Below are 24,060 nucleotides of genomic sequence, written 5' to 3'. Positions count from 1 at the left end.
GATTATCTGTCCTGGGGAGGCAATCACCGTCCTCCATTGAGATGATTGCAACAAAAAATTTCAAATTTTCTTTAAATGTAGAAGTCATGGTTATGTCTTAGCCTGAACTTTGCATTCTGTGACAGGGTTTCTTCAAACCCTGCTCAAAGGAAAAAGAATTTCAATGATTCCTCAACTCATTTATCCCAAGGAACACCTCACATTTCCACACGTTATCTCCCTACCCTTTTAATTAATCACTTTCTTTCTGTTTGGACAGATTGGATTAATATTTTACACTTGTCAAGAAGTTTTATTGAAAGCTTAAGACCTTTGCATAATTCCACAACCTTCCTCACTTACTGGAGACAAATGTGAAGACTGTTGAGTGACATTCTGATGGAGAGGCATACATTTATTCTATTCCATTTGTGTCTGGACGTTTGGCTGTTCTGTTCATCTTCTTTTGTCCTCACGTGTGGTGTTGTTTCAGGGCTGGAGCAGCTCAGTCCTGAGATGTCCCGGTTGAGAACTCAGTGTGTGTCTGGATTAGTCCTTTGTACCATCTAGACTACTGGACCCTATGTTTTTAATCTTATTTCTTGATTTAACTTTATACAATTCACTGGAGTCTGCACTTACAGCTAAGGCTTATGTCAAGAGGAAATGTTAAGACTTCATTTGGGTGGGAGTGTTCTTCTGGAGAAAACACATCAAACCAAGAAGGGAGTAGCTTTTTGCAGCCCTTCCAAACAGACATCTCTTTCTCACTTGCATAAAAGAAAGTCAACTGTGTCGCCGTTATTTGGGACTCAAAGCCCATGAATCGCCTTAAGCCAGTAATCCCAGCTGTCAGTATTTCAGGCTCTTCTTGGAAGGCTGGATATTGAATTGCTTATTCTTCAGGTGTCTTCTAAAGCTTGGGACTTTGTGAGACTCCAGGGAGGCATGAGGCGATAGGTGGAGATGCTGCTTCGTTGTTTCTTTCCATATTGACTAAACTTTATACCACAGTAGGTGAAGTCCCCTGAAACTTTTATATCTGGGTCTTATTAGGTAGCTTACTAATATCTCTCCTTCCAACCATCCAACCCCAAGACACGCAAAAACACACACCACCACGACCACCACCGTCACCATCACCATCGCTGCCACCACCGGTGCCTTCACTGAGCTAACAGTTATCAAAAAAATAACAGTTATCACGGATTGACTGTGCTTGGCTTTTATTGAGTGTTGGTACAGGGATGACCTTCTTGAGGACATATTACGTACATTTCAAAATTTCTGTTGCAAAACTTTGTTCCACGTCCTTTGCATAAGGACCTAAGGCTTAAATGGTTCAACCAAAAATCTTTAAAATAGATCTTCTTAAGGAGTGTATTTCAAGGAAATGTTTTCTTCTATGGACACTTTATTTCTTTAGCTAGTAGATAGCTTGAAGGCAAACTTAGTATTTATTTTTGCAAATTATATCAGCCGTTGTATTTGGCAGTTGTGATTCTCTTTACTGTGCTCCATTTCTATTTTCACTCCTGTTCTGTAAGTCTTTTATCATAGACTGCCTTAAGTCTTGTTTTGGAAATAATGCAGCATGCAAATAAATATTTAGCTTTGTTTGACGGGGTCTTGTCAGGATGTGTAACATTTTGGAATTATTAACTTAGTATCTTTCTAGATACTGCAAAGGTAGGAATTTAATCTTAATAGTCAGTTACACCCAACGTAGTAAAGGAGATTGTAGGAAATATATGAGTCCACAATTATCACGGGCAAAGTGAGCCAAAATTAGCCTGAAGCTTCATGTCTTACAAGCAGTTCTAGAATTGTCCAATCAGTCGACATTGTCTAAGCCATAATCTTCAGTGCAAATGTACTTCCGGACGCTCACTGGCTGCGTGGAAGCATTTCAGGATGCGTTGTCCAATGTGAAAATGGCCGCGCTTACAGGCTTGAGTTTTAAGAATGTTTCTGGGTGAAGACAGCAAGGACAGCCCAGATTTTTCTCATCTTTAGGCTCTCTGCTTCTTCAAAGTTACCCAGAGCCATCTTACCTCCTTGTCAGGAAAGGTTTATCACTGGAAATCATCCAGTTGGTCTGTTCTTACGAAGATGTCATTACTTGTGCAAAATATTCTGTGCCACATTTGGTATCAATATTTAAAGCCAAACCATTTTCTGGTGAGATATGATGGCTGTGATTTTCTTGCCTCGTTCCATTTCTTGTTAACTTGTAAAAAAATGCAGTTGTCCGTGTCCTCTTTCCTGATCCAAGTGGAATCGGTCAAGCTAGCTCCCTTCGTGTCTAGATTTCTGGAATATCCACGTGGAATCAGTCAAACTAACTCCCTTCGTGTCTAGATTTTTGGAACGTGCTGTAACTAGGTTTAGCTGCACAAGCTACTGGGTGTGCCAGACCGTCGTCAGTGTTCTCTGGGGGATGTGGCCAGAGCGCATCCCTGTCTGGCTCCTCCGGTTCCTCTGTTGGGCTCCAGGGCACGTCTTTGCTCATCAGCATGTGTGTTGCTTCACTCATAGAAGAGACTCACTTTGTTGCTTTGCTCTGAAATGTTTCTTTCTATCTCCCTCCAATATCAAAATTATTGCGTCGTTTTGAGAGTCTTACTTTGATGGAAGTGGGAAGCTGATCTGGGTGCAGTGAGGCTGGCAGTGAATTCTGAAGCTGCCATTGCTCCTCTGCAGGAAAGCCTTCCTGTGGCAGGTTTGGGTCCCAGCAGGTCAAGGCTTCCAGGGCCCTGGTTGGCTCAGCCTGGCTCCTCTTCTGTCCTCTTTAAGGACCAGAAGACCGAGGGTGCATCCTGCTGGGTTTGTTAGGCTACAACAGGAGATGTGTCTTTTGGCAAATCGGGTTGTGTTTGGCCCCAGCTAGTGTGGACACCACAGCTGCTGTCACTGCCATCTGTTCCCAGCCGTGCCAGCTGTAAGGCTCCTTCTGAATCAGGACCTTGCAACTCCCGCTGCCTCTGCAGCCTCCACCCTGGTCCGAAGGAAATGAGAGTTCTTTACAGAGCTGTCCTCCCGCTGCTCATTTCCAGTTGCCATCCTGAGAAGTCGTGCCTCCTTGGCAGAACCTGGAACACAGTTGTAGCTGCAAGGGTGGCTGTGGATTCGAGTTCTGGCTTCTGTACTGGGGAAAGAGAGCTCAAAATGTAGAACCCCCGCCCCCCCCCCAAATTTAAGAAGCCTGTTCAGAAGATGTGTGTGGACCTGGCCCTCCTGCACGTCTGCCACAGTAGATTACTGACCATGCCAGTGGTCCAGCCCCTCGGCAGGTGTCCAGCGACTCAGAGTGCATGGTTGGTTGCCAGTCACATTAGCCTCTGCTCTGAGGACATGTCTCTCTCCCTTTGCTTTGCTTAAAAAATAAAATGAATGACTGATTTGCATCATTTCTCCTGTAAATGATTTTACTGCCTCATTACTAAAGAACTACGCATGTCTGAAGCCCTTGCTGGGATGAGGGCAGGCAGCTCACGAGAGGATTGAGAGTGTGTGTGGGCTCTGTGATCACATTGCCTGGGTTCAGATCCTGCCTCTGTTACCTGCTAACTCAGTGACCTCGGGTAAGTTACCCTCCAGGCTTCAATTTCTCCAGCTGCCCTTTTCTTCTTGCCTCCGTTACGTATCTTGAAGATTAATACGTATGTGGTACTGAGATTTACATTGAGTGTTTCGTGAACATTCAAGAAACGTTAGCCATGTCTTTTCATTTTTGTTGAGGATTCATTAGAAGAATGGCCGGTGAGACCCTGCCCTCGTGGCGGGTGCGGGGCTATCATGTCAAATATGGGGCAAAAGAAAATAGACCTGGACCAAATACTGGAAGGGATTACATAGCGAGCTTCCTCCGAGAGGTGCTCTGATCACCCTGCATAAATAAAATGTCCCCAGACACACTGCCCCTGGGCTCCTTCTGCCACTCCCCACAGCGTGCAATCATTGCCTGGTTTTACTTCTTGGCTTGCTTGTTTTCTCTGGTCCTTCCTTAAAATGAGAGGCCTTGGAGCATGGCCTTCTTGTTCATCTTGCTGTTCCTCCATCGCTGGTGCCTAGAACAGTGCCTGGCTCACAGTGCATATTTATCTCATGTTCAAATGCAGCACTTCTTTCCCCAGGGAGCGGTGCAGAGAAGGAAGCGTGACATGCATATGTAGTTCCCTTGATCTGAGGGAGGAGAGGCCTTGTGTTCACACGGGGAAGCTGGCTGTCTCTCTCCGTCTGGGCTCTGAATGGATGGATCATGGAGCAGGAAGGAGGTGTCTTTGAGGAGGAGTAACAGAAAGAGATAAGTGAGAGAGTTAAGATACGGAGGGTCATCTGTGAGCAGTTTTATAAAATTAAGATTGTCGTCTTCTCTTTTTTTTTTTTTTATATGATTGCATCTACCCAGGAAACCATCTCTGGCCTCCCAGGCAACTGCTTTGGGGTCTCTGGTGTCCCATCCACTGTGCTGAGGTCTGGATGCAGATGATAATTATGATAGTTAAATAGTGCTGAGCTCTTACTGTGTGCCAGGGGCCATGGTAAGCCCTCATCTATCTATGTTAAATTTTCATTGGGGTATAGTTGCTTTACAATGTTATGGGGCTTTTTTTTTTTTTTTTTTTAAGATTGTCTTCTTTTTGCCTCTGATTTTATTATTCCTCTGTTTTGTGGAAAGATGAAGTGGCAGAGGGGACAGCTCAACTCTACCTCTGGACTCAAGATAGCTCTTTGTTAAAATTACGGAAAATTTTAAACATATAGGAAAATGAGGAGAAGAGTGTAATGAACGCCTCGCTGGGCTTCAGAACTATCAAGTCATGGTCTTGTTTTTATCTCGATGCTCCTCCTCCGGATACTTTTCTTTACATTTATTTTATTGAAGTATAGTTGCTTTACACGGTTGTGTTAGTTTCTGCTGTACAGCAAAGTGATTCACTTATACATACACATATATGTGTGTGTGTACATATATATATTCTTTTTCATATTCTTTTCCATTATGGTTTATCACAGGATATTGAATATAGTTCCCTGTCCTACACAGTGGGACCTTGTTGCTTATTCATCCTGTATGTCATAGTTTGCATCTGCTAATTCCAAACTCCCAGTCCATTCCTCCCCCACCCCGGATATTTTTTTAAAATTTATTTTATTGAAGTATAGTTGCTTTACATGGTTGTGTTAGTTTCTGCTGTACAGCAAAGTGATTCACTTAAACACACACACACACACACACACACACATACATTTTTTTTTTTTTTTTTAAAGAAGATGTTGGGGGTAGGAGTTTATTAATTAATTTATTTTTGCTGTGTTGGGTCTTCATTTCTGTGCGAGGGCTTTCTCTAGTTGTGGCAAGCGGGGGCCCGTCTTCATCGCGGTGCGCGGGCCTCTCACTATCGCGGCCTCTCTTGTTGCAGAGCACAGGCTCCAGACGCGCAGGCTTAGTAGTTGTGGCGCACGGGCCCAGTTGCTCCGCGGCATGTGGGGTCTTCCCAGACCAGGGCTCGAAACCGTGTCCCCTGCATCGGCAGGCGGATTCTCAACTACTGTGCCACCAGGGAAGCCCCTACATTCTTTTTCATATTCTTTTCTATTATGGTTTATCACAGGATTTTTAGCATAGTTCCCTGTCCTACACGGTGGGACTCGTCGTTTATCCATGCTTTATATCATAGCTTGCATCCACTAATCCCAAACTCCCAGTCCATCCCTCCCCCTGCCCCAGATATTTGGAGGCAAATCCCAGCCTTCACAGCATTTCATGAGGTTGTCTTTTCAAATGTAAGTTTGTAGTCAGAGTAACTGGCATTGTTTCAGGAAATGGAGGATGTGCAGAGGGTGGATCCCCACGTTGGAGCCGGGACCCACCTTGGCTGTCCTGGCTCCTCCTCTCCAGCTGAGGTGAAGGACTTGGGCTCATTATCATGCTGTGTGCGGACAGCCAATGAATGGGCGGTAATGGCTCCAAGCACTGTTTGGAGATGTGACTTGACTACTTGAAAGCTGGTTAAATAGATTATGTGCTTCTCAAAAAAGATGACTCTTGCATGTAATCTGCAGCATGGAGTGAGCAGATTTTCAAAGCAAGTTACGAAGAGACAGAAAGGTCAGAGCTTCCTAATTTGTACATTTGTAGCTTTGTTCCCATGTGATTATATTGTTGCCCACGTATCTAACAAAAGCTGTGAAAATTAAAGCTTAAATCCTATTATAGAAATGAAAATTTTCAATATAATTAAATTAAAATAGGCACTAGGACACCAAGGTTTGGGATTTATGCCCACACAGATATTTTACATTAATGTTATAGGAATTGGAATAAAAGAAATCAACCTTAGATACCATTAACTTTTAAATTAGTCAAGAGCATTGGACATCCTTGCAAGAAGACTTTCAGCTGAGATGGGAGTTGTGCTCTTACCCACATGGGCTGCTTTCTGCTGCAGTCCTTAACCTGAGACCTTGGGAAAGCTCATTCCAGTTAACGCTGAATTCCCTTGCCTTTCAAGATCTAGCCTTTCCGTATTCTCATATTCAAAGTGACCAAAGCAATTGACAGATTTCCTTTAGAGCTTACTGTCTACTTACCTTGTGTCATAAGTTTGTTTTTGCAGAATAGTGTAAGATTTGGAGAATAAAGATTTGAAGATTTAGTGGTAAGACAATCCCTTTGTAGTCTTGATAGTAGTTTAGTTTAATACTCTTGGTGGATTACTTTGGTTTAAGCTTACTGTTCATTGGGGCCACCTTGTTTTTTATTTTTTCTCTGGTGTTTGGAATCTAGCAGTGAGTAGGAATGGAAAATGTGCCATTCCTTCATTCTCGGGCCATTCCTGTAGCTCTTTCCTTCAATATAACAAGTAGGCTCCTTTTACAGTGTTCATCAACCTCATAAACTTCATTTGTGTTCCATTTTTTTTCTTTTTTCCTTTAACATCTTTATTGGAATATATCTGCTCTACAATGTTGTGTTAGTTTCTGCTGTATAACAAAGTGAATCAGCTATTTGCGTATGTATATCCCCATATCCCCTCCCTCTTATGGTTCCCTCCCAGCCTCCTTATCCCATCCCTCTAGGTGGTCCCAAAGCATGGAGCTGATCTCCCTGTGCTATGCAGCTGCTTCCCACTAGCTATCTGTTTTACATTTGGTAGTGTATATATGTCAGTGCCATTCTCTCACTTTGTCCCAGCTTACCCTTCCCCCTCCCCGTGTCCTCAAGTTCATTCTCTACATCTGTGTCTTTATTCCTGTCCTACCCCTAGGTTCATGAGAACCATTTGTGTTCCATTTTTTTTTTTTTTTGCAGTACGCAGGCCTCTCACTGTTGTGGCCTCTCCCGTTGCGGAGCACAGGCTCTGGACGTGCAGACCAAGCGGCCATGGCTCACGGGCCCAGCTGCTCCGCGGCATGTGGGATCTTCCCGGACCGGGGCACGAACCCGCGTCCTCTGCCTCGGCAGGCGGACTCTCAACCACTGCACCACCAGGGAAGCCCTGTGTTCCATTTTTGAACAATACAGAGCTCCTTAAAAATGTAGGCCTGGAGAGCTCAAATAATTTTCCTCATTCTTATTTTCAAGGTGAATGATTCTTCCAGTTGTCAAGCAGAGTAAAATGCTCCTTTTTAATGGTGGAAACATTAGTTACAGCCGCTCTTTAAAACCTGAGGGCAAAGGCCCAGATGCCTATTGGGGCTAGCTAGTAGGAATTAGCAAAGTCAGATTTCTAGACCGTTTTCACTGTGATTCGATCCAAGATTTTATATCTCTAAAATAATTACCCTGTCAATCAATCTGTTGTGCTTTAAATTGTAGAAAGAAAAGCTGTGTGTTTAATACAGACCTATAGTAAAATATACCTTCTTAATGCTTTGGATCGATGAATAAATCAAAATAAAATCTCCTGAGCTTCTCCACTGTGGAGAATGGAGAGGTATTTCTCTTACTAAAAGGGTTCTTAAACCCAGACGTACTCTGTAGTAGTTTGTTAACTTGATGGATGCTTTTCACAGAAAGAAAAATTGGGGTTGGGACCCTCATATGCCGTAATTACTTAATGTACCACTCGTATAGCATTCTGGAATACTTTAATTAGAGAGTTGTGCTGAAGACTTCTAATGAACGTTACCAGCTGTGAACCCCAAAGTTGCTTAATTCTTTAAGTAATGATGGAGTATGAATACAATTTTCTCCTCTTTTTTTCGTGCCCTGAGAAAATTTTAATCTTTATCTGAAAAGTACTGTACCTTTTTCATCCCTCATTCTGTATATCACTCTGTAGCTTTCATTATATGTGTTTTTGAAAAGATCATTTGTTAAAACAGTGCAGCCTTTTTAGAAATGGCCTAATGAATCTAGGAGGGTGAACTCAATTTCAGTTTCTTAATTATATCCATTCCAATTCCATTGTAATTTGTTGAGTACCTACCATGTGCTCAGGACTGTTGGTTAGCAAGTTTGATTCCTCTGAGAATGGCTTCAGAGCCATCAGTTTAAAAATACATAATTGGAAAAGAGTAATTTTCTTAATTTACAGATAACGACCCAGGAGTTAAGTAGCAGGTCCTAGTCTGCAAGTAAAATCCCAGGCAGGGAGCTGTCCACCACCACCGTGGTGCTGATTAGGGAGTTGTCTTGTTACAAATCCACCCCCTACTCTTTTCATAAGCTGTTTCACATCCAGCATAAGAGTTATGCATTCTGAAAACTGAATTCACTTCAAGTGCCGTATGGAACACGATAAAGTACAAGTATGTGAATAAATAAACACATAAATAGATTAAACATAAATAAACCATGTAGTGTTGTGTTCATGTGCTTATGGAGTTTTCATAGTCTTCTCTTCTCTTTCTGTGTGATCATATTGGCAGTGCTAAGTTCCTCAGGCTGTAGTTGGTCTAACCTTTATCATAGGTTAGCCTTTATCATAGGCCCTCTGTTCTGCACCCACCTCTGAGTGGACTCCTGTCCCTGTCGCTTGATACTGGGGACATGAGAGTAGTTGCTCTAACCTTTATCATAGGTTAGCCTTTATCATAGGCCCTCTGTTCTGCACCCACCTCTGAGTGGACTCCTGTCCCTGTCGCTTGATACTGGGGACATGAGAGCAGTCTTAGAAGAGGCTGCCTTGGTTGTCCCATACCCAGTCATGCTCACATTGGCACTGGGACGGCAGGTCTCTGAGTCTCCCCAGTTCATGGTTCCTTCCCGGCCCCAAGCTTAGCTCTGTATGTGCACCGTGTTGCGTACAGAAACTTGCCTGGGACAGTTGGAGGAGCCCCAGGTCAGCCTGCAGTCTCCTATGTTCTCCTTCTAGACCCTACTTTTTTCTGTTGCGTAAACCCCTCCCTGAGGGCCCAGTCCTTCCCTCAAGGTGAAGCGGACAGACCATATGATTTTGACGTTGTTTTTTAAACTGTAGAGCTCAGTATGGGGGCAAGCAGTAGAGGAGTGTGTGCTGGGCCACACTGGCCAAAACCTGTGTTCTTGGTTAGCTTCACGCTCTTGGGTAAAAGCATGCACACGACTCCCCAGCTCTGTTTTCCTCTCTTTGTTTTCTCATCCTCCACGTGGTAAGATTCTGCCCAAGGATAGGCAGACCCGTCGAATTCCTCTCAAATGTACCAAGCCACCTCCTTAAATGCATTTCCATCCAGAGGATAGATTCCTGGTCTGACCAGTACTTTCCACACTATCTTCCCTGGCATTTTGTTTGAGTCTTTCTAATATTTTCATCTGCTTTTAAATGGGACTCATTTTAAACTTTTCTCCATTGGTTCTTCTTCCATTTCTTTTTTCTGACAAAGTATTTATTATTATGATACTAGTGGCTGGTTCACCTCTATGATTATACTTCTCCAAACTACAGGATACAAACTATCTGCTGCCCCACTCCGTTCTTTCAACAGATGACACACTTTTTACGAGGCCCGGTGGCTTCATCCAGAAGATGTGTCTTTGACCAGCTTCTTTTTCCTATTGTTCCACAATCTGTATCTTGCCATGTTCACTTCCAATTTCCAGGAAACTTTTAATTGCTCTGTCACTCAGTTAAAATTTTGTGACATTGGGTACCTCAGAGCTGACAGGCAGATTATCTTATTTCTGATCATTTCAGCACTGAGCCAAGTGGTGCTGAGAATCTTCTTACCAGAATACTTACAGAGGTACTACCTGGAGGTAGGAATCGAAACACAGTGCTGGGCAGTTGTATTGACTCCATTTTACAGACAAAGAAACTGAAGTTCAGAAAGGAGAACTGACATACTTAGGGTTACTTGATGTGAATTGATCCTCCTGGTTCTGCTCATGATCACAGCTTACTTAAAGTGAATGAAAGTAATTCTTGGAAAAGTTTAATCTGCATTAGACCTGTAAAGATACCTGAGTCATACATGTTGACACACAGGTGCACATGCGTGGGTCAGAGGAGCTCTGGCTTCAGGATCAGGCATCTGACTCTGTCTCAGCTGCTTCCTGGTCCCTATTCTGGCTCCTGGCTCCCACATCTGTAAAAGTTGGACACGAGTAGATTGCTCCCGTGATCCCTTCCATTGCTGGCTCTGTTTTCTTTATTTCTGGTGTTTAAAGATTTGCATGGAAGGAGAGAATTATTTGAACAAATCGAATCATGTGGGTGCCGAGTTCTTAGATCGTTGAAAAGTAAGACGACTGTATAAGACGAATAGCAAACCTCCCCCATTTGCGGGGCTCGTACTGTTTAACTCGCATTGAAAGCGTTCATCTGGGTCTCAGTTCTGTGTAACAGGCTCAAGGTTATTAAATGCACTTTATGGATCATTTGTTTAATGTAACCAAACTAAAAACTACGAAGCACATTATTTAGTGTTCATAAAATGAAAGTTTTAAATGGACAGATTCATTCTTGCTTTGATGTAGAGCTGTAATGGAGTTATAGACGGATATTCTGCTTGGACATGTATAAGCTGATAATGCCTGTTGAATACCTTTTATAAAGATTAATATTTTTTACTCTGTGCCCATTACCAGAGCATTAATCATAATGGCTTCAGCCTGCACAGCTGAGGATGAACAGATGTGCAATCATTGCTGTCTGTAATCATAGTGGATCACACTGGGAAAGGGGGTGCGGAAGGCTGGCTGGTGTGTTGCAGGACCTCTGATCCCCACGGCTGATTTGCGTGGAGTCTGAGCCCATGGGCTGCCTGCTCCGGGCTGTCAGCATTCCCTTCTGTGCACGGCAGCGAAAACCAGGACAACCCAACCGTGCTGGCTGGTTTTCGCTTCCTTGTGGGGTCAGGCCTGTGCCTTGACTCAGACTACCAGGCACTGATGAGGCCTGCAGTCCTGTACGTGTGAAGAGGATCTGACAGGAGGAAGCTGTGGCCTTGATTCTCCTTCCAGAGATGAACACTGGTTTATTAAAATGAGAAATCGCACAAGAGGTCTGTAACATCTGCTTCCTAGCATACTCCGAGACTGCGCTGTCCAACCGAGTTAGAATGCCAGCTACGTATGTAATTGATAATTTTATACAGTCCACAGTAAGAAAAAAAAGTACAAAGCAGTTGGTGACATTAATTTTAATAATATATTTTATCTGAAATATCATGTCAACATGACTTTGATCTAAATAGGACAACTGGCATGTTTTACATTCTTGATTCATACGAAGTCTCTGAAATCCATGTGTTTTTCACATTTATCCCCATCTCAATTTGGATGCTATATTTTCATCACAGATGCTTGATCTTAACATTTAATATAATTTACCAGTGAAAAGTAGACCTACGTACCCAAGTTGTTCCCGTTGTTCCAAACAGTGGTTAACAATAACTGAATCAGATGTCTTTTTTTTCCATTTAAGTTAAAATAGTGCATAAAATTAACTGAAATGGGAAATTCTACTCCTCAACTGCTAGCTACATTTCAGGGGTTCACTGGCTACCCTACTGGATAGCAAACTCTAAGGCATTAGTTTTCTGTGTGTACTTTGTTGAAAAGGCTGACTTTGCATAATAGTGTTACTGACAGCTGCTAGTTACTGAATGCTTACTACTTGCCAGACACACACATTATATCATCTAATTCTCACAGTACACCCGAGGGGTTAACAATATCAGGCCTATTTTGCAAAGAAGGACAATTAAGGATTTTAGAGAATTTAAGTCACTCGCCTGAGATTCAAGGCAAAGAGTGAGCAAGGTGGGTTTTATGATTTCCTGTGTGCACGGGTAAACTGAACTTTAGTGAGGCCAAAAGGCTGTTCCAAAATCAAAAAGACTGTTAGTCCCAAACTCCCACTTTGTCCCTCCCCTCTCCCTCCCCTTTGGCAACCATAAGTTTGTTTTCTATGTCTGTGAGTCTTGGGATTAACAAAAAGTACACTACTATGTATAAAATAGGTAAACAGCAAGGACCTTGTGATAAGCAATATCTTGTAATAACCTATAATGGAAAGCAGTCTGAAAAAGGTTAGATATGTGTATAACTGAATCACTGTGCTGTATACCGGAAACTAACACATCATTGTAAATCAGCTCTACTCCAATTAAAAAGCCAACAAACAAAATCGAATAGACCCAGGTTCCTGGACTTCCAGTCAGGTATTTGTTGCAGCTGTTTTCCATGTGTTTATCTATGGGTAGTTTATTTGAAATGTGTTTTCTTTTTAAAATATAAGGGTTTGTTTGTTTGATTGTTTTTCTTTCTTTTTTTTTCTTTTCTCTTTTTTTTCCTTGGGTGGGGGGATTGTCAGGTTCCTGGGCCATCTGTTTTGAACAAAATGGGACAATTGGCACAAATCATGCTAGAGAAATGACATTCTGTTCATGGAGAAGGGTATTCAGGACGCTGAGTTGGGACACTCAGAATATGACAGGAGATTCCTCTTCCTTGGATGCTTTAAAACAGCTCATTGCAGGCGTGAGTGTGTGTGTGTGAGTGTGTGGTGTGAGTGTGTATGGTGTGTGTGGTGTGTGTGTGTGTGGTGTGAGTGTGTGAGAGTGTGTGGTGTTTGTGTGAATGTGTATGGTGTGTGTGTGTGGTGTGTGTGAGTGTGTGTGGTGTGAGAGTGTGTGTGTGTGTGTGTGTGTGTGTGTGTGTGTGAGTGTGGGGGGGTAGTAGGTTCCTCTGTGCTCTTAATTTTTTGTCTTGACTTACAATAAAATTTTGGGATCTTTAGTGTTATTCCGAACTTGTGTCCCACTACCTCTTGAAAAACAAACTGGAAGGAGCTGAAATGCAGAGTGGGGACGTCCTTTGTAGAGTGAGGTTTGTTCTGCTTTGGTTGCGGGCTGCTGGGTGGCTGGGACGGCACCAGGAGGTGGACCTGCTTCTCACTGCAGACTCTCTTGTGATAACCCGCACCTGTAATCACAGTGACCCCAGACCACCGCTCACATGTGGGTGCGAGCACACACACGCTCACACACACGTGTGCCCGTGCGCCTGAACGCTGCTGTCCGGATCGGCTTGGACACCATCCAGTGAAACTGAGCCACCAGAAAGGCAGGAGCGATCTTGCTATGATTGCTTTGTCCCTCTGGTGTCTTCCTAGGGTGCGACGGGGCAGCCCTCGGCTGCAGGTCCTTCCTCGACGGATAGGAGCAAAGTGCTAGGTTTACGCATGAAAAAGGACAGAAAGTCCTATGGACAAAAGTCCTATGCAGCAGCTGTCCTGCTGGGAAGAGCGCGCTTCTCCACACGAGCACATGCATGCATGCATGCACACACACACACGGTTGCACACGTGCTTGAAGTCACTGCACACATGTGTGCACGCATGGACACACACACTTCCACTGTCAGGTCTTAGTGTATGTGTGAGGGCTACTCCCATGGATGAGAACAAGACCTCTGCTCTCACGGAGACTGTGTCCCAGGAAGGAGAAACAGGTCACAGAGCTAGTCGTAATTTCCAGCAGTCCCAGAGCTGGCACCTGAGGCCTGCCTGTCCCCAGGTCCGTCGGGGGGGCTGAGCTGGGGCCTGCTGATCACGGCTCACCAAGAAGGTGGGTGTGTCAGCTTGGACTGCTTCCAGCTTTGGTCCCTGCGGCCGCTGCAGGACTCTGGGGCGTTGCCATTCTTCCTGTGGGGACCTGGGACGTATTTCTGAAGGTGCTGCTGCTCTGTGTCCCTCTGTCTCTGGAGGCCTGCGTGAGATGCCTGGGGTGGTCCTTGTGCCTGTAAGAAAAGCCCAGGCAAGAGGCTGCTCCTGCCTGGTGACCTGGTCCCATGATGGGCGTGTGGTCGGGGATGGGGCCCTGTCCTGGGGCCGGCGGTGTGGTCCTCCACACAGGAACGTTGGACCCTCACAAAGTCCTGCTCGTGTTGTCTTGTTTCATCCTCTCGATGAAGTAGCCTTATCCCCATGACCCGCCTTTATCGTGACCAGCCAGAGATGGGGTGGGTTATGGCGTTAGAGCTACAGTTGTCCTGTGGATGTTGAAAACATCCCACGTGTAAATACTATGGGTTCATCTGAAGGATTATAACAAATGGGTTTTTTATGTTCTCAGGCTAGGAGAATGAAATGTCTCTAAACGTGACAAAATGGTAGTGAAGTGTCCAAAAGTTTGGTGTCCAGAGCCTCAGAGGAGGCTGGGTAGCAAATGCACAGAGTGATCGCAGAGCCCTGGGCTGGGTGGGGGGTGGGCGCTCGCACCAGGCAGCCGAGGATGGCTGACAGCATCCCTCCCCGGGGAGGATGGACAGGGCGGCCATCACTTCCCTCTCCCTGGAGTAATTCTGACAGATGACACCAACACACTCGGTTACTTCTGAGAACGGTGAAGTCCACACCTGCCTGTCCAGCGTGACAGATAAATGAGGCCATATGGAATGGACTTTGGCCAGGGCATATGGGTTGCCAGGGCCTACAGAGCCATTTCTGCAAGCTCTGAGTCCAGAGCTGCGTTCCCTGATCCTCTAGGGCTGTTTGTGGACACACGCCTGCTCCCGCGCTGGCCTAGCAAGCCCACTTGGCCTTCTGCCGCTGTTGGGTCCCTCCCAGGCTTGCTTCAGACAAGGCTTTGCTAAGCCTCCGTTGTCATGTTTTCCTTGGTCATGTGGTCAGGGTCTGTTTTTACCTGCTCAGCTCTTCGTGGCTCTTACTTCTCCCACTGACATGTCTTGGAAACTAGACTTATCTCCAGAACGGTGGTGGCAGTGATAGGCATGACTGCGCGGACAGGGTGGCCCAGGGCTCACCCCCCGTTGAGGTCACACTGGGTGATGTGTTTCAGGTGGGAGGGAAAGAGGACTCATCCTGGAGATGTCCTGCCTGGGACCTTGAGGCTGAACACAGGCGGGGCTGCACGCAGCCAGCTCTGCCAGGGGACCTCTCCTGCCCCTTGGGTGCTGGGAGCTGGGAGTGTAGCCCCTACTGTGGATGTTGTGCTGTGGTGTGGAAGGTCAACAGAGCTACTGGGGCGGATGTAACTTGCGAACGTCAGGATTGTGTAGGAAAGACATTGGATTTGGGATGCTTGTGGAGTTCGTGTATGCAGTGGGTCAGCATTTTGGGCAACTGCATTTTCAGGCTGGGTTCACTGCACGTGGTCATTTTCCTGTGGCATGTCCCTTGGACTGGCTTTGTCCCTGGGCGGCTCTTTGTGCCTGGGCTCCCCCATCCCATACCATCGATACAACTCAGTCAGTAGATAACTTTTCCTCCTCTTCCGTCTAGTTTACTCTTTTAATCGTTCCATCACAAGTTCAAGGGGCTGTGGCATTCAGAGAGATGCTCTCCATGGGGTCCTGTGTTCACCCTTGGCGTCACAGGAAGGGTTGGGTGGGAAGATAAGGGAATCATGTGATGGCCCGTGACATCCAGGAGCACCAATGTGGAGAGACTGCCTGGTCCCCATGGGACAGCGCCGCCTCCTTGCGCTGTGCTCTCACTCCCTCACCTTCGGCAACCCCTGACAACATAGTCATCCAAGCCCGGCTGGCCCCTGTCCGGAAGATATGCAGCACTTCAGCATGTCTGCGTTACCCCTGCCTATGTATTGGTTACTGTAATGGTGACATCAACAAGTAAATGCATATACTCATATATTCATTGGACAAAACTCAATCTGGAAAAATGGAGTTGCTATCAGTTCCTTTTCTAGGGATTAAATCAAGATGGAGCTTGAAAAAGCCTTAGCGTGAGCTTCCTACATGCGGTCCCCTGGAGGGCAGAGGAGCGGAAGGGCGTGTGCGGTTTCTGCACCTCCCCCTGAGCTGCCTCGCGCCTCCAGCCCCATGCCTTCTTTATCTTGTACTTCTTGGGAAAGTCTTCTAAGCAAGTCTCTGCATACGTTCAGGAACGATTCCGATGTTGCATGCTTATTCTTTCCTTATATTCAGAAAACTCAGGAAACATTAATGCACAACTTGCTTTTAGGTATCATTAACTTTGGAAGTCCTAAAGTGTAAAATTCTAAAAACAAGCACAGGATATTTAAAGTTCCCGAGCTCTGCTGTCTTTTCTCTCGTGCACTGCATTTTAAAGGGACCTACAGCGGCTGGGCTGGTTTCACCATCCAGAACTGGTGTTGTCAGCAGACAGTTCACGTTGGGGGATGGATGGTGCTGGAGTTAAACAGGATTTCCCAACAGGAAGAGACAATTAGTAACTGCATTTCATCTCGAATCTTATTTGTGTCTGGTTCATTATTTTTCTTTGATTTTTCTGAACATTCTTTCTATTGTCTATTCTAAAAAACAAATGAAAACCCAAGTGATCTTTGATCCTTAGACCCCAGTGTGCCTTTATTTCACAGCCGTGCTTTCCGGAGCCGTGTCTGTGCTCCTATTTTCGTCTTCTCATCCCACTCCAGGAAGCTGCCTTGAGAAGGACTCCATCTGCTTTTATTTATTTCTTCTTTAATTTTATTTTTTTTCGATCTTTGGGCTGCACTGCACGGCACGTGGAATAGTTAGTTCCCTGACCAGAGATCGAACCTGCGCCCCTGCATTGGCAGCGTGGACTCTTAACCACTGGACCGCCAGGGAATTCTCCTCGGTGTGCTTTTTATTGTCACATCCCAGGGCTGTGCTTTTCTCCCCGTTCTTGCCACCATATTTGGCCACGCTGGCCACCTGCCCTCCCTTGGTTTGGGTGATGTCATTCATCTCTGCGTCAGCCCACATCTTTCCTCGCTCCGTCTTCTGTTCTAATACCAACATCCTGACTGCTGTTCACAGTTTTCCCTTCTCATTCTACACATTCCTCTTTGATGGTCTTATTCACATACTTGGCATTTATTATGGTCTAGGGCTGTTGCTTCTTCAGTCTGTAAGGCTGGAAATCTCTAAGGTCTAGAACCCTCTCTCCATGTGCCTACTAGATGAGGCCGCTTGGAGGTCCAGCAGCAACTCAGATTCAACGTGTCCAGAACCTGGTCCTTTTTTCTGCCCTTAAGCACCCTTCTGTCCCCAGTTTCCTCTCCTTGGATGGCATCACACGGTGCCTTGGATGAACTTGTCACGCAAACGCTGGGTGCTGTGTTTGACTCTCCTTGAGCCCCCACCCTCCTCTCCACTTCATCACCTGCCACTGTGGTCAGCCTGCCTCCCGTTTGCTTTTGTTCAAGGCCTCTTCTTTCAAACTTGCCACTGAAGCAGGAGATCAGGCCTTTACTGTGTCTTGCCTGGACTATTGCATTAGCTAACCTGTCCAGTAATGAGCCTCCCATCTCCACTGCCCTACCTGGCGCTGTCACGGCTGCTGTCTCTGGCCTTTTGATCTGATCATGTCCCTTCCCTGTCAGCATCTTCCAGTTCTCCACCTCTTTCTGTCTCATCCATCACGTTCAGGATGAAATCCAGCTGCCCGTCTGGTCTTTTATTCTGCTTCTCCTCTCCCCACCCTCCTGTCTACTTGACTTTGTGAATAGGGTTCCTTTTCCTGGATGGCGCCCCCACTTTGTGGGAAATTCTGATTCCTCTTCCCAGCAGGTGAACGTATTACCTCCTTAACTTTCACCTCCAAGGTCAATACCTGCTCCCAGCGCCCCCTCCCTCATTAGCCCAGGGGTCTGGGAGACCAAAGAGGGGCTGGGGCTCTTCACCACTATCTGTATCACATCATAAGAGCAAGTACCCTGTCCTGAGCATCTCACCTGTGCCAGGCCCAGGCCTTCTTGCCTCACCTTGCAGGAGTACATTGTACCTCAAACCTGTGAGTAGCTAGTGCCACTGTGCCCATGTTAGCAATGCGGAAACCGAGGCTCAGAGAGGTAACTAGCTCTGCCCGAGATAACCGTGCAAGGAAGCCAATGGAATTTAAACCCAGGCAACCTCACTCCAGAGCCTGAGCTCTCAGCCCCCTGCAGACTGTCCCTCTGCAGATGTGAGCCCAGCAGAAAGTTGTCCCTGAGTGGGTAAACATTAAGTGGGGAATTTAGTAAGCTATGAACCGGCCAAGCTCAGGAAACTTCGGGAGGTATATGGGAGCAGGAAGGAACCATGCTCTGGTCTTCCTAGGAAATAATAAGAAGAGCTGCAATTCAAATCATTTTTGTTGTAACAAGTATTTCTTCTAAAGTTGTAACTCAGTAAATTTACAGTTCAGCACAGAAATTAGTTAAAACCCCAGCATGCTTGTTGGCATTTGTGTCTATGTACGTACTGTTGGATATATGTGAATATGTATTTATATGTTTGTTTGTGAACTATCGTTGTATATTTACATGGTGACACACACACATATGCGTGCACACGTGAGTGAATTATTTTATAAGAAAACAAGTGATTTCCTCCCAGTCAAGTAGTCTGACCCCCTCCAGATGTCAGTTTCACATTGCAATGTAAATGTAACATGCAGTGTCACAAGCTAGGAGAACAAGCTTCTAGCAAGCAGAGTTGCATCTTGGTGGGTCTCCTGCTGACTGGCAACCCGGTGTCCCCTGCAGACTGCAGAGAGATCCTGCTTCCCATGATGACGGATCAGCTCAAGTACCATCTGGAGAGACAGGAAGATCTGGAGGCCTGCTGCCAGCTGCTCAGCAACATCCTGGAGGTTCTGTACAGGAAGGACGTGGTGAGTAATGGCGGGGCTACCTCTGTGGACCCTGCAGCAAGTGTGGGCCTGCGATCCCCAGGGGCCCCAGCCTCCCAGGACCAAGTCATATTTGATTCAGTTAAAAACGTATGGCCGGGGGCTTCCCTGGTGGCGCAGTGGTTGGGAGTCCGCCTGCCGATGCAGGGGACACGGGTTCGTGCCCCGGTATGGGAGGATCCCACGTGCCGTGGAGCGGCTGGGCCCGTGAGCCATGGCCGCTGAGCCTGCGTGTCCGGAGCCTGTGCTCCACAACGGGGGAGGCCACAGCAGTGAGAGGTCCGCGTACAGCAAAAAAAAAAAAAAAAGTATGGCCTGAATTTTAAGGGTTATCCTTTCTTTTTCTCTCTCTAGAGTTGCATCCTCAAATTATTTTTTGTTTATGTGTAAAAAGCATGATGATTATATTACCACGTGTGCTTTTCAGCACTGAAGATACTGTTTTATGTTTGTTTCCTATGACTTCTCAGCTAAGTGACTCCCAAGACTTAGATTTGATATTTAAGGTCAAAGGCTTTGATATTAAAAATTAGAAATAAACAACAGGAGGCTAATTGCCTACTTTCTTTCAATTATTATTTTATATTTAATAAATAGATAATATTATTTTATACATGCACGTAGTAGTTGTTGGTTGTTTTAAGTGTGTCTGAGAGTTTTGAGAAGAGCAGTTCTCTGCCCCTTTTCCTGGGTTCCTCCCCCCACAGGCAGTTTTTTCCTGTGCTTTCTTGGCAGTTTTTTTTTAAAATGGTATTTCCTTTTGCATTTCTCAATTGTATGCTTATTCCACTGACCTTCTGTCTTAATCAAAAGCTGGTGCAAGCACATATGGAAACATCTGACCCTATGCTTCCGCGACCCCATTGTACCCAGCACATTCATTTGGGCACACGTGTGCACAAACATGTAAAGACATTGGTTCTCCAGGTGTGTCTGGACAGGTGTACAGGGCCATGTCTGTCTCTGCCTCTAGCAGTGTGTCTGCCTCTAGCAGTGGCCAGATGGGCCAGGATTTTAAGTCGGCAGGACTTGCTCTTAGCTCTTCCCCACGTGACCTCCTGCCACCTCCCCAGTCCACACACACACACACACACACACACACACACACACACACACACGTGCGCGTGCACGCGCATGCACGCACCTGTCCTGCCCACTTCCTTGCTGCACCTGCTCATTCTCTCAGAGCCTGGGTGTTGCCCTTGAAGAAGGAGATGAGGTAAAGTAATTCATTGGGATGGTGGCTGCATCCGCTCTTCCCGGGCTTTGCCTTTGAAAGGTGTTGGAAGCCTTAACCCAAAGGCCAGCCTCCAGGGGTCCCATGCCAGGCCTTTTCCTTTTCTTATCAGATGAAAGGTTAGGAGTAAAGAGGTTGTGTGGCCAAGCCTCACAGAGGAGGTGGTGCCTGCCTGGCCTGTGCGGAAGCATCTAGAAAGCCCATTTAAACACGTTCAAAGTTCATGAAGAAGAATCGGCAGTCCCATCACACACAAAATAAACGAGCAAATTCTTACTGATAGAAGGTTCTCTGGCACTCTGAATTTTAAGTAGTGTGCTAAAACGATATTTAAACGTTCGATTCCACGTGATTGTTCCCACATTATTGGGACCTGACATGCAGAGCCATCTATGGTTGTTATCTGTCAGCCTTCCATTTACAAGTGGCCAAGTGTCTTTAGAAAACTCACTGGTGAGCTGATCAGGGATCATAAACATTATATTGTTTAAACAGAGTTGCTTTTATTTTTAAGGTTTGCTTCAATTAAATTACTATGATTATATAACACATTATCATTAATGGACTATAATTAATAAAATGCCTTGAGTTTTCTTCGTGAAGGCTTTTGCCTCTGACAGGGGCCATTTTTCATCTCGTTAAGGGTTGTAATTGATTTACTCTTTACAGGATAAATGAATTCAGTGACAGCCGCGGGACGGGCATGTTAATGACTGTCTTAGGTGGTGGTATATTTACACTGGTGTGTCCTCCTGCAGGGACCAACTCAGAGGCATGTCCAGATTATCATGGAGAAGCTTCTCCGGACAGTGAACCGAACCGTCATTTCCATGGGACGGGATTCTGAACTCATCGTAAGTGCTCGGTGACACGCTTGTGGGTTTCATTGTGCCTGACAGCATCTTTCCCGGGAAAGTCATTCACTCTCAAGCCCGAAATTCCATGTGGTTCTTTCCCACCTGCCTTTTGAAACTAACCATGTTGTACAACGATACAGCAAGCAGTGGGGATGCATTTATTTACAGTCTAGTAGGTTAAAGGTACTCATTGCCACGACTCCATAAGTCAGTGTCAAAGTTGAAGAGTAACAAACCAACATTTGGTTCTAGTTTTCTCATTGCTTACTTCTAGCAAAGGATGTATATGTTCTTCTAAGTCCTCATTCTTCTGGCAGATTCTTTCGACGTATTTACATTTAAGATGCCATTAATAAAATTTTATGAAGGGCCTTAAAAAGGAATTGAGGCCCTCCGACTTCGCTGTTTTGTGTCTACTCTAAAGTATTGTAGATGTCTGTCCTGTTCAGATTGTCGAGACAAGGAGTGGTATCTGTTCTTTTTCTCAGAGTTTTAACAATAATTTAGCAAGCTTATTGCTAAAGCAAGACTGCAGCATTTTCATATTATGGTGATATTTTCCAGAGTCTGCCACTCTCCTCCTCACCATCATTATTCTTAAATATGGTTTCGTGGGCAAAAGATGCATTCGTAGGTCCCATTTAATTTCTTTCGTTTCTAGTACATGTTACCGTGTAACTGAGTTTGGTGGTTCGCATTTCAAAAAAATAGCTTTCCTAACCACAGAACAGAAAATCCAGTTGGAGTCTTCGCTGGAAGTCAGACTAGGCACATCGGTCTTCCTTGGGTGATTTTAGTTGTGTCTGCGTAGCCTGGGAACGGATCAAGTACAGTGACCCGTCTGTCTCCGTCAGGCAGCAAAGCAAGACTGGAGCACTGGGCTTGTGTCGGTTTCTGTGGCTGCATCACCGTAAAGGCTGCGGTCTGTGGTTTTGGGTGAATCACAGGAGAATAATTGCTGCCTTTGTATGTTTCCATCCAGTCAAATCGTCTAGTTTATGTCTCAGGGTTTTAGCATGTGTTATGTGCAGAGTTTCCTTTTTAAGGTGTATCTCTTTTAGGTTTGGATTATAACATGTATAAATTAGGAAATAAAATATTTCCTTGTAAATTGGCGTTGCTTGCAGTGGATTTTCCATTATTCTGTAATCATGCTCTTCATCATAACGATTCTTTTCTGTAATCTGGAAATGCTTTTGTATACGTGGGTGGAGACTGAGCCCTGTGGAGGAAGAATTGGGGTGACTCCAGGGGCATCCCCGGGGTCCGGTGTTCCCGTCTTCTTGGGGTTGTGCCCTGGGTGCCCCTGGAACACTCTCGTTGTGGAACTCAAGAGGGCTTTAAGTAGAAAGAATGAATGTGCCTTCAAGTTGAACCAAGTTTGGTGTCATTCTGCTAAGCCCCTGTTGGAACAGGCTGGAGCAGCGGGGCTGAGGTGACGTTCTGGCTGTCACGGAGTCACAGTGAGCGTGTTGGGCACTCACGATGGGCAGATGGAGAACATGGCCGACGTGGAGGCCAGTGAACTGGTGAGATGTTTCTGTCTCTGGTTAGCGGTGTGTTCACTTGGGTTATAAGCCCACCCTGGCCAGCAGTTGAACTGGGGAGAGGAGGGCGGGGAGGAAGCCCATAACGGTTTGGATGGGACCTTAGCCTGGGGCCAGATTGTAAGACATGCTTGCAGCTCAGTCATAGTTTCTAGAATGGAGCGTGGTGACTTCTCTCAGACCACGTGGTCCTGGAGGCCTTTGGGAAATTTCTCACATCTCAGACATAGTGATAATAGCGGCGCAAGTAATAGCTGCTCTCACCGAGCACTTGTGGACGTGCTGGGCACTGTGTAATGAACGGAGGGTCCTCACTTAACCCTCCGCTTCATCGTGCATAGGCCGCTGCAGAAATGCCTTGCAGAGAGATGGGAAATGGTCCCAGACCCACAGCTAGCGTGGCGGCGCTTGCGGGGAGCCCGGGCTGGCGCCAGAGCTGGCTTTCCTTGGTGTCTTCTGTGAGACTGAGACTCACGGTGCTGATCTCAGTGCTGGTCCAGGAGGCCCAGAGGAGGGCTCGGAATTCCTCCTGGTTCGGCATCGTAGTTAGTGCGGCAGCCGCGCAGGGCAATAAGCACCTTTTGTCCTTTGCCACCTTCAGTCGTTTTCGTGGACCAAATGTCAGGATGTCCTGGAGGAAGACGGGCCAGACCACGGATCGGTTGCCCCTTTCCTGAAGGGCTTGGAGGAAGCCATGTGTCCTAAGGAACCCTTAGGGGTGCCTGGGAAGAGCCCTTGCACCTTTACCAAGGCGGCATGAAGTGAGGACCCAGGCTCAGTCTTACCTAGCTGTGGCCCTGCTCCTACTGCATAGGTGACGGGGTCCAGGGCACCGTCAGGGGCCACGGGGCACTAGAGCAAGCTGCCTGCATCCAGGCGCATCCCCCCACCGCCCTGTCCTTCTCCAGCAGAAGTCTCCAGAAGCAGGAACAGGATTTCGGTCCTAAGCTAACTCCTCCCAGTGCCAGCATCTCTAATGTGTATACAAGGAGGCCAGAAATTCCTTCCTAAAATGAACTACGACATCAGGGAAGGAATCTCAAAGAAAACAACTGAATATAACTATAATTATTTAATGAACGATGACAGCATTAAGATGTTTCCAGGAAGGACATTCTCCATTTCACATTGGAGATGTTCAGAGACTCTTTCAGTCGTCAAGGAACCACGAGTCCCCTCTGTGGCGTCCACAGAGCAGTGAGACTGAAATGTTGCCCTGCTGAGCTCAGCCTTGCTGTCCACATGGGCTCCCATGCAGATTTATGCATTAGCTTCTTAACGTCACTGTTGCAGCTCCGTGAATTTAGACGAGAGGAAGATCTGGGGAAGAAAATATCCCTGGCAAGGTGGCCAAAAAACGTAATCAGTGGCCCTTTTAGAGTGGAAAGAGAGCAGAAAAT

General features: G+C 46.0%; 1 protein-coding gene across 3 annotated transcripts in view; it reads left to right on the top strand.

The window, feature by feature from the left end:
* Positions 1-24,060, top strand: part of DOCK1 (dedicator of cytokinesis 1) — a 523,633-nt gene that overhangs the window by 179,068 nt on the left and 320,505 nt on the right. For all 3 annotated transcript variants that reach the window (XM_060286253.1, XM_030832075.2, XM_030832074.2), the window contains 2 exons: positions 18,874-19,001; positions 21,015-21,110. In XM_060286253.1, coding sequence (XP_060142236.1) covers positions 18,874-19,001; positions 21,015-21,110 — 224 coding nt within the window. The remainder of the gene's footprint in view (positions 1-18,873; positions 19,002-21,014; positions 21,111-24,060) is intronic.

The sequence above is a fragment of the Globicephala melas genome, chromosome 16 (assembly GCF_963455315.2).
Source record: "Globicephala melas chromosome 16, mGloMel1.2, whole genome shotgun sequence".
Classification (NCBI taxonomy): Eukaryota; Metazoa; Chordata; class Mammalia; order Artiodactyla; family Delphinidae; genus Globicephala; species Globicephala melas.
Note: the sequence above shows the minus strand (reverse complement) of the source record. Positions and strands in the feature narration are given on the sequence as shown.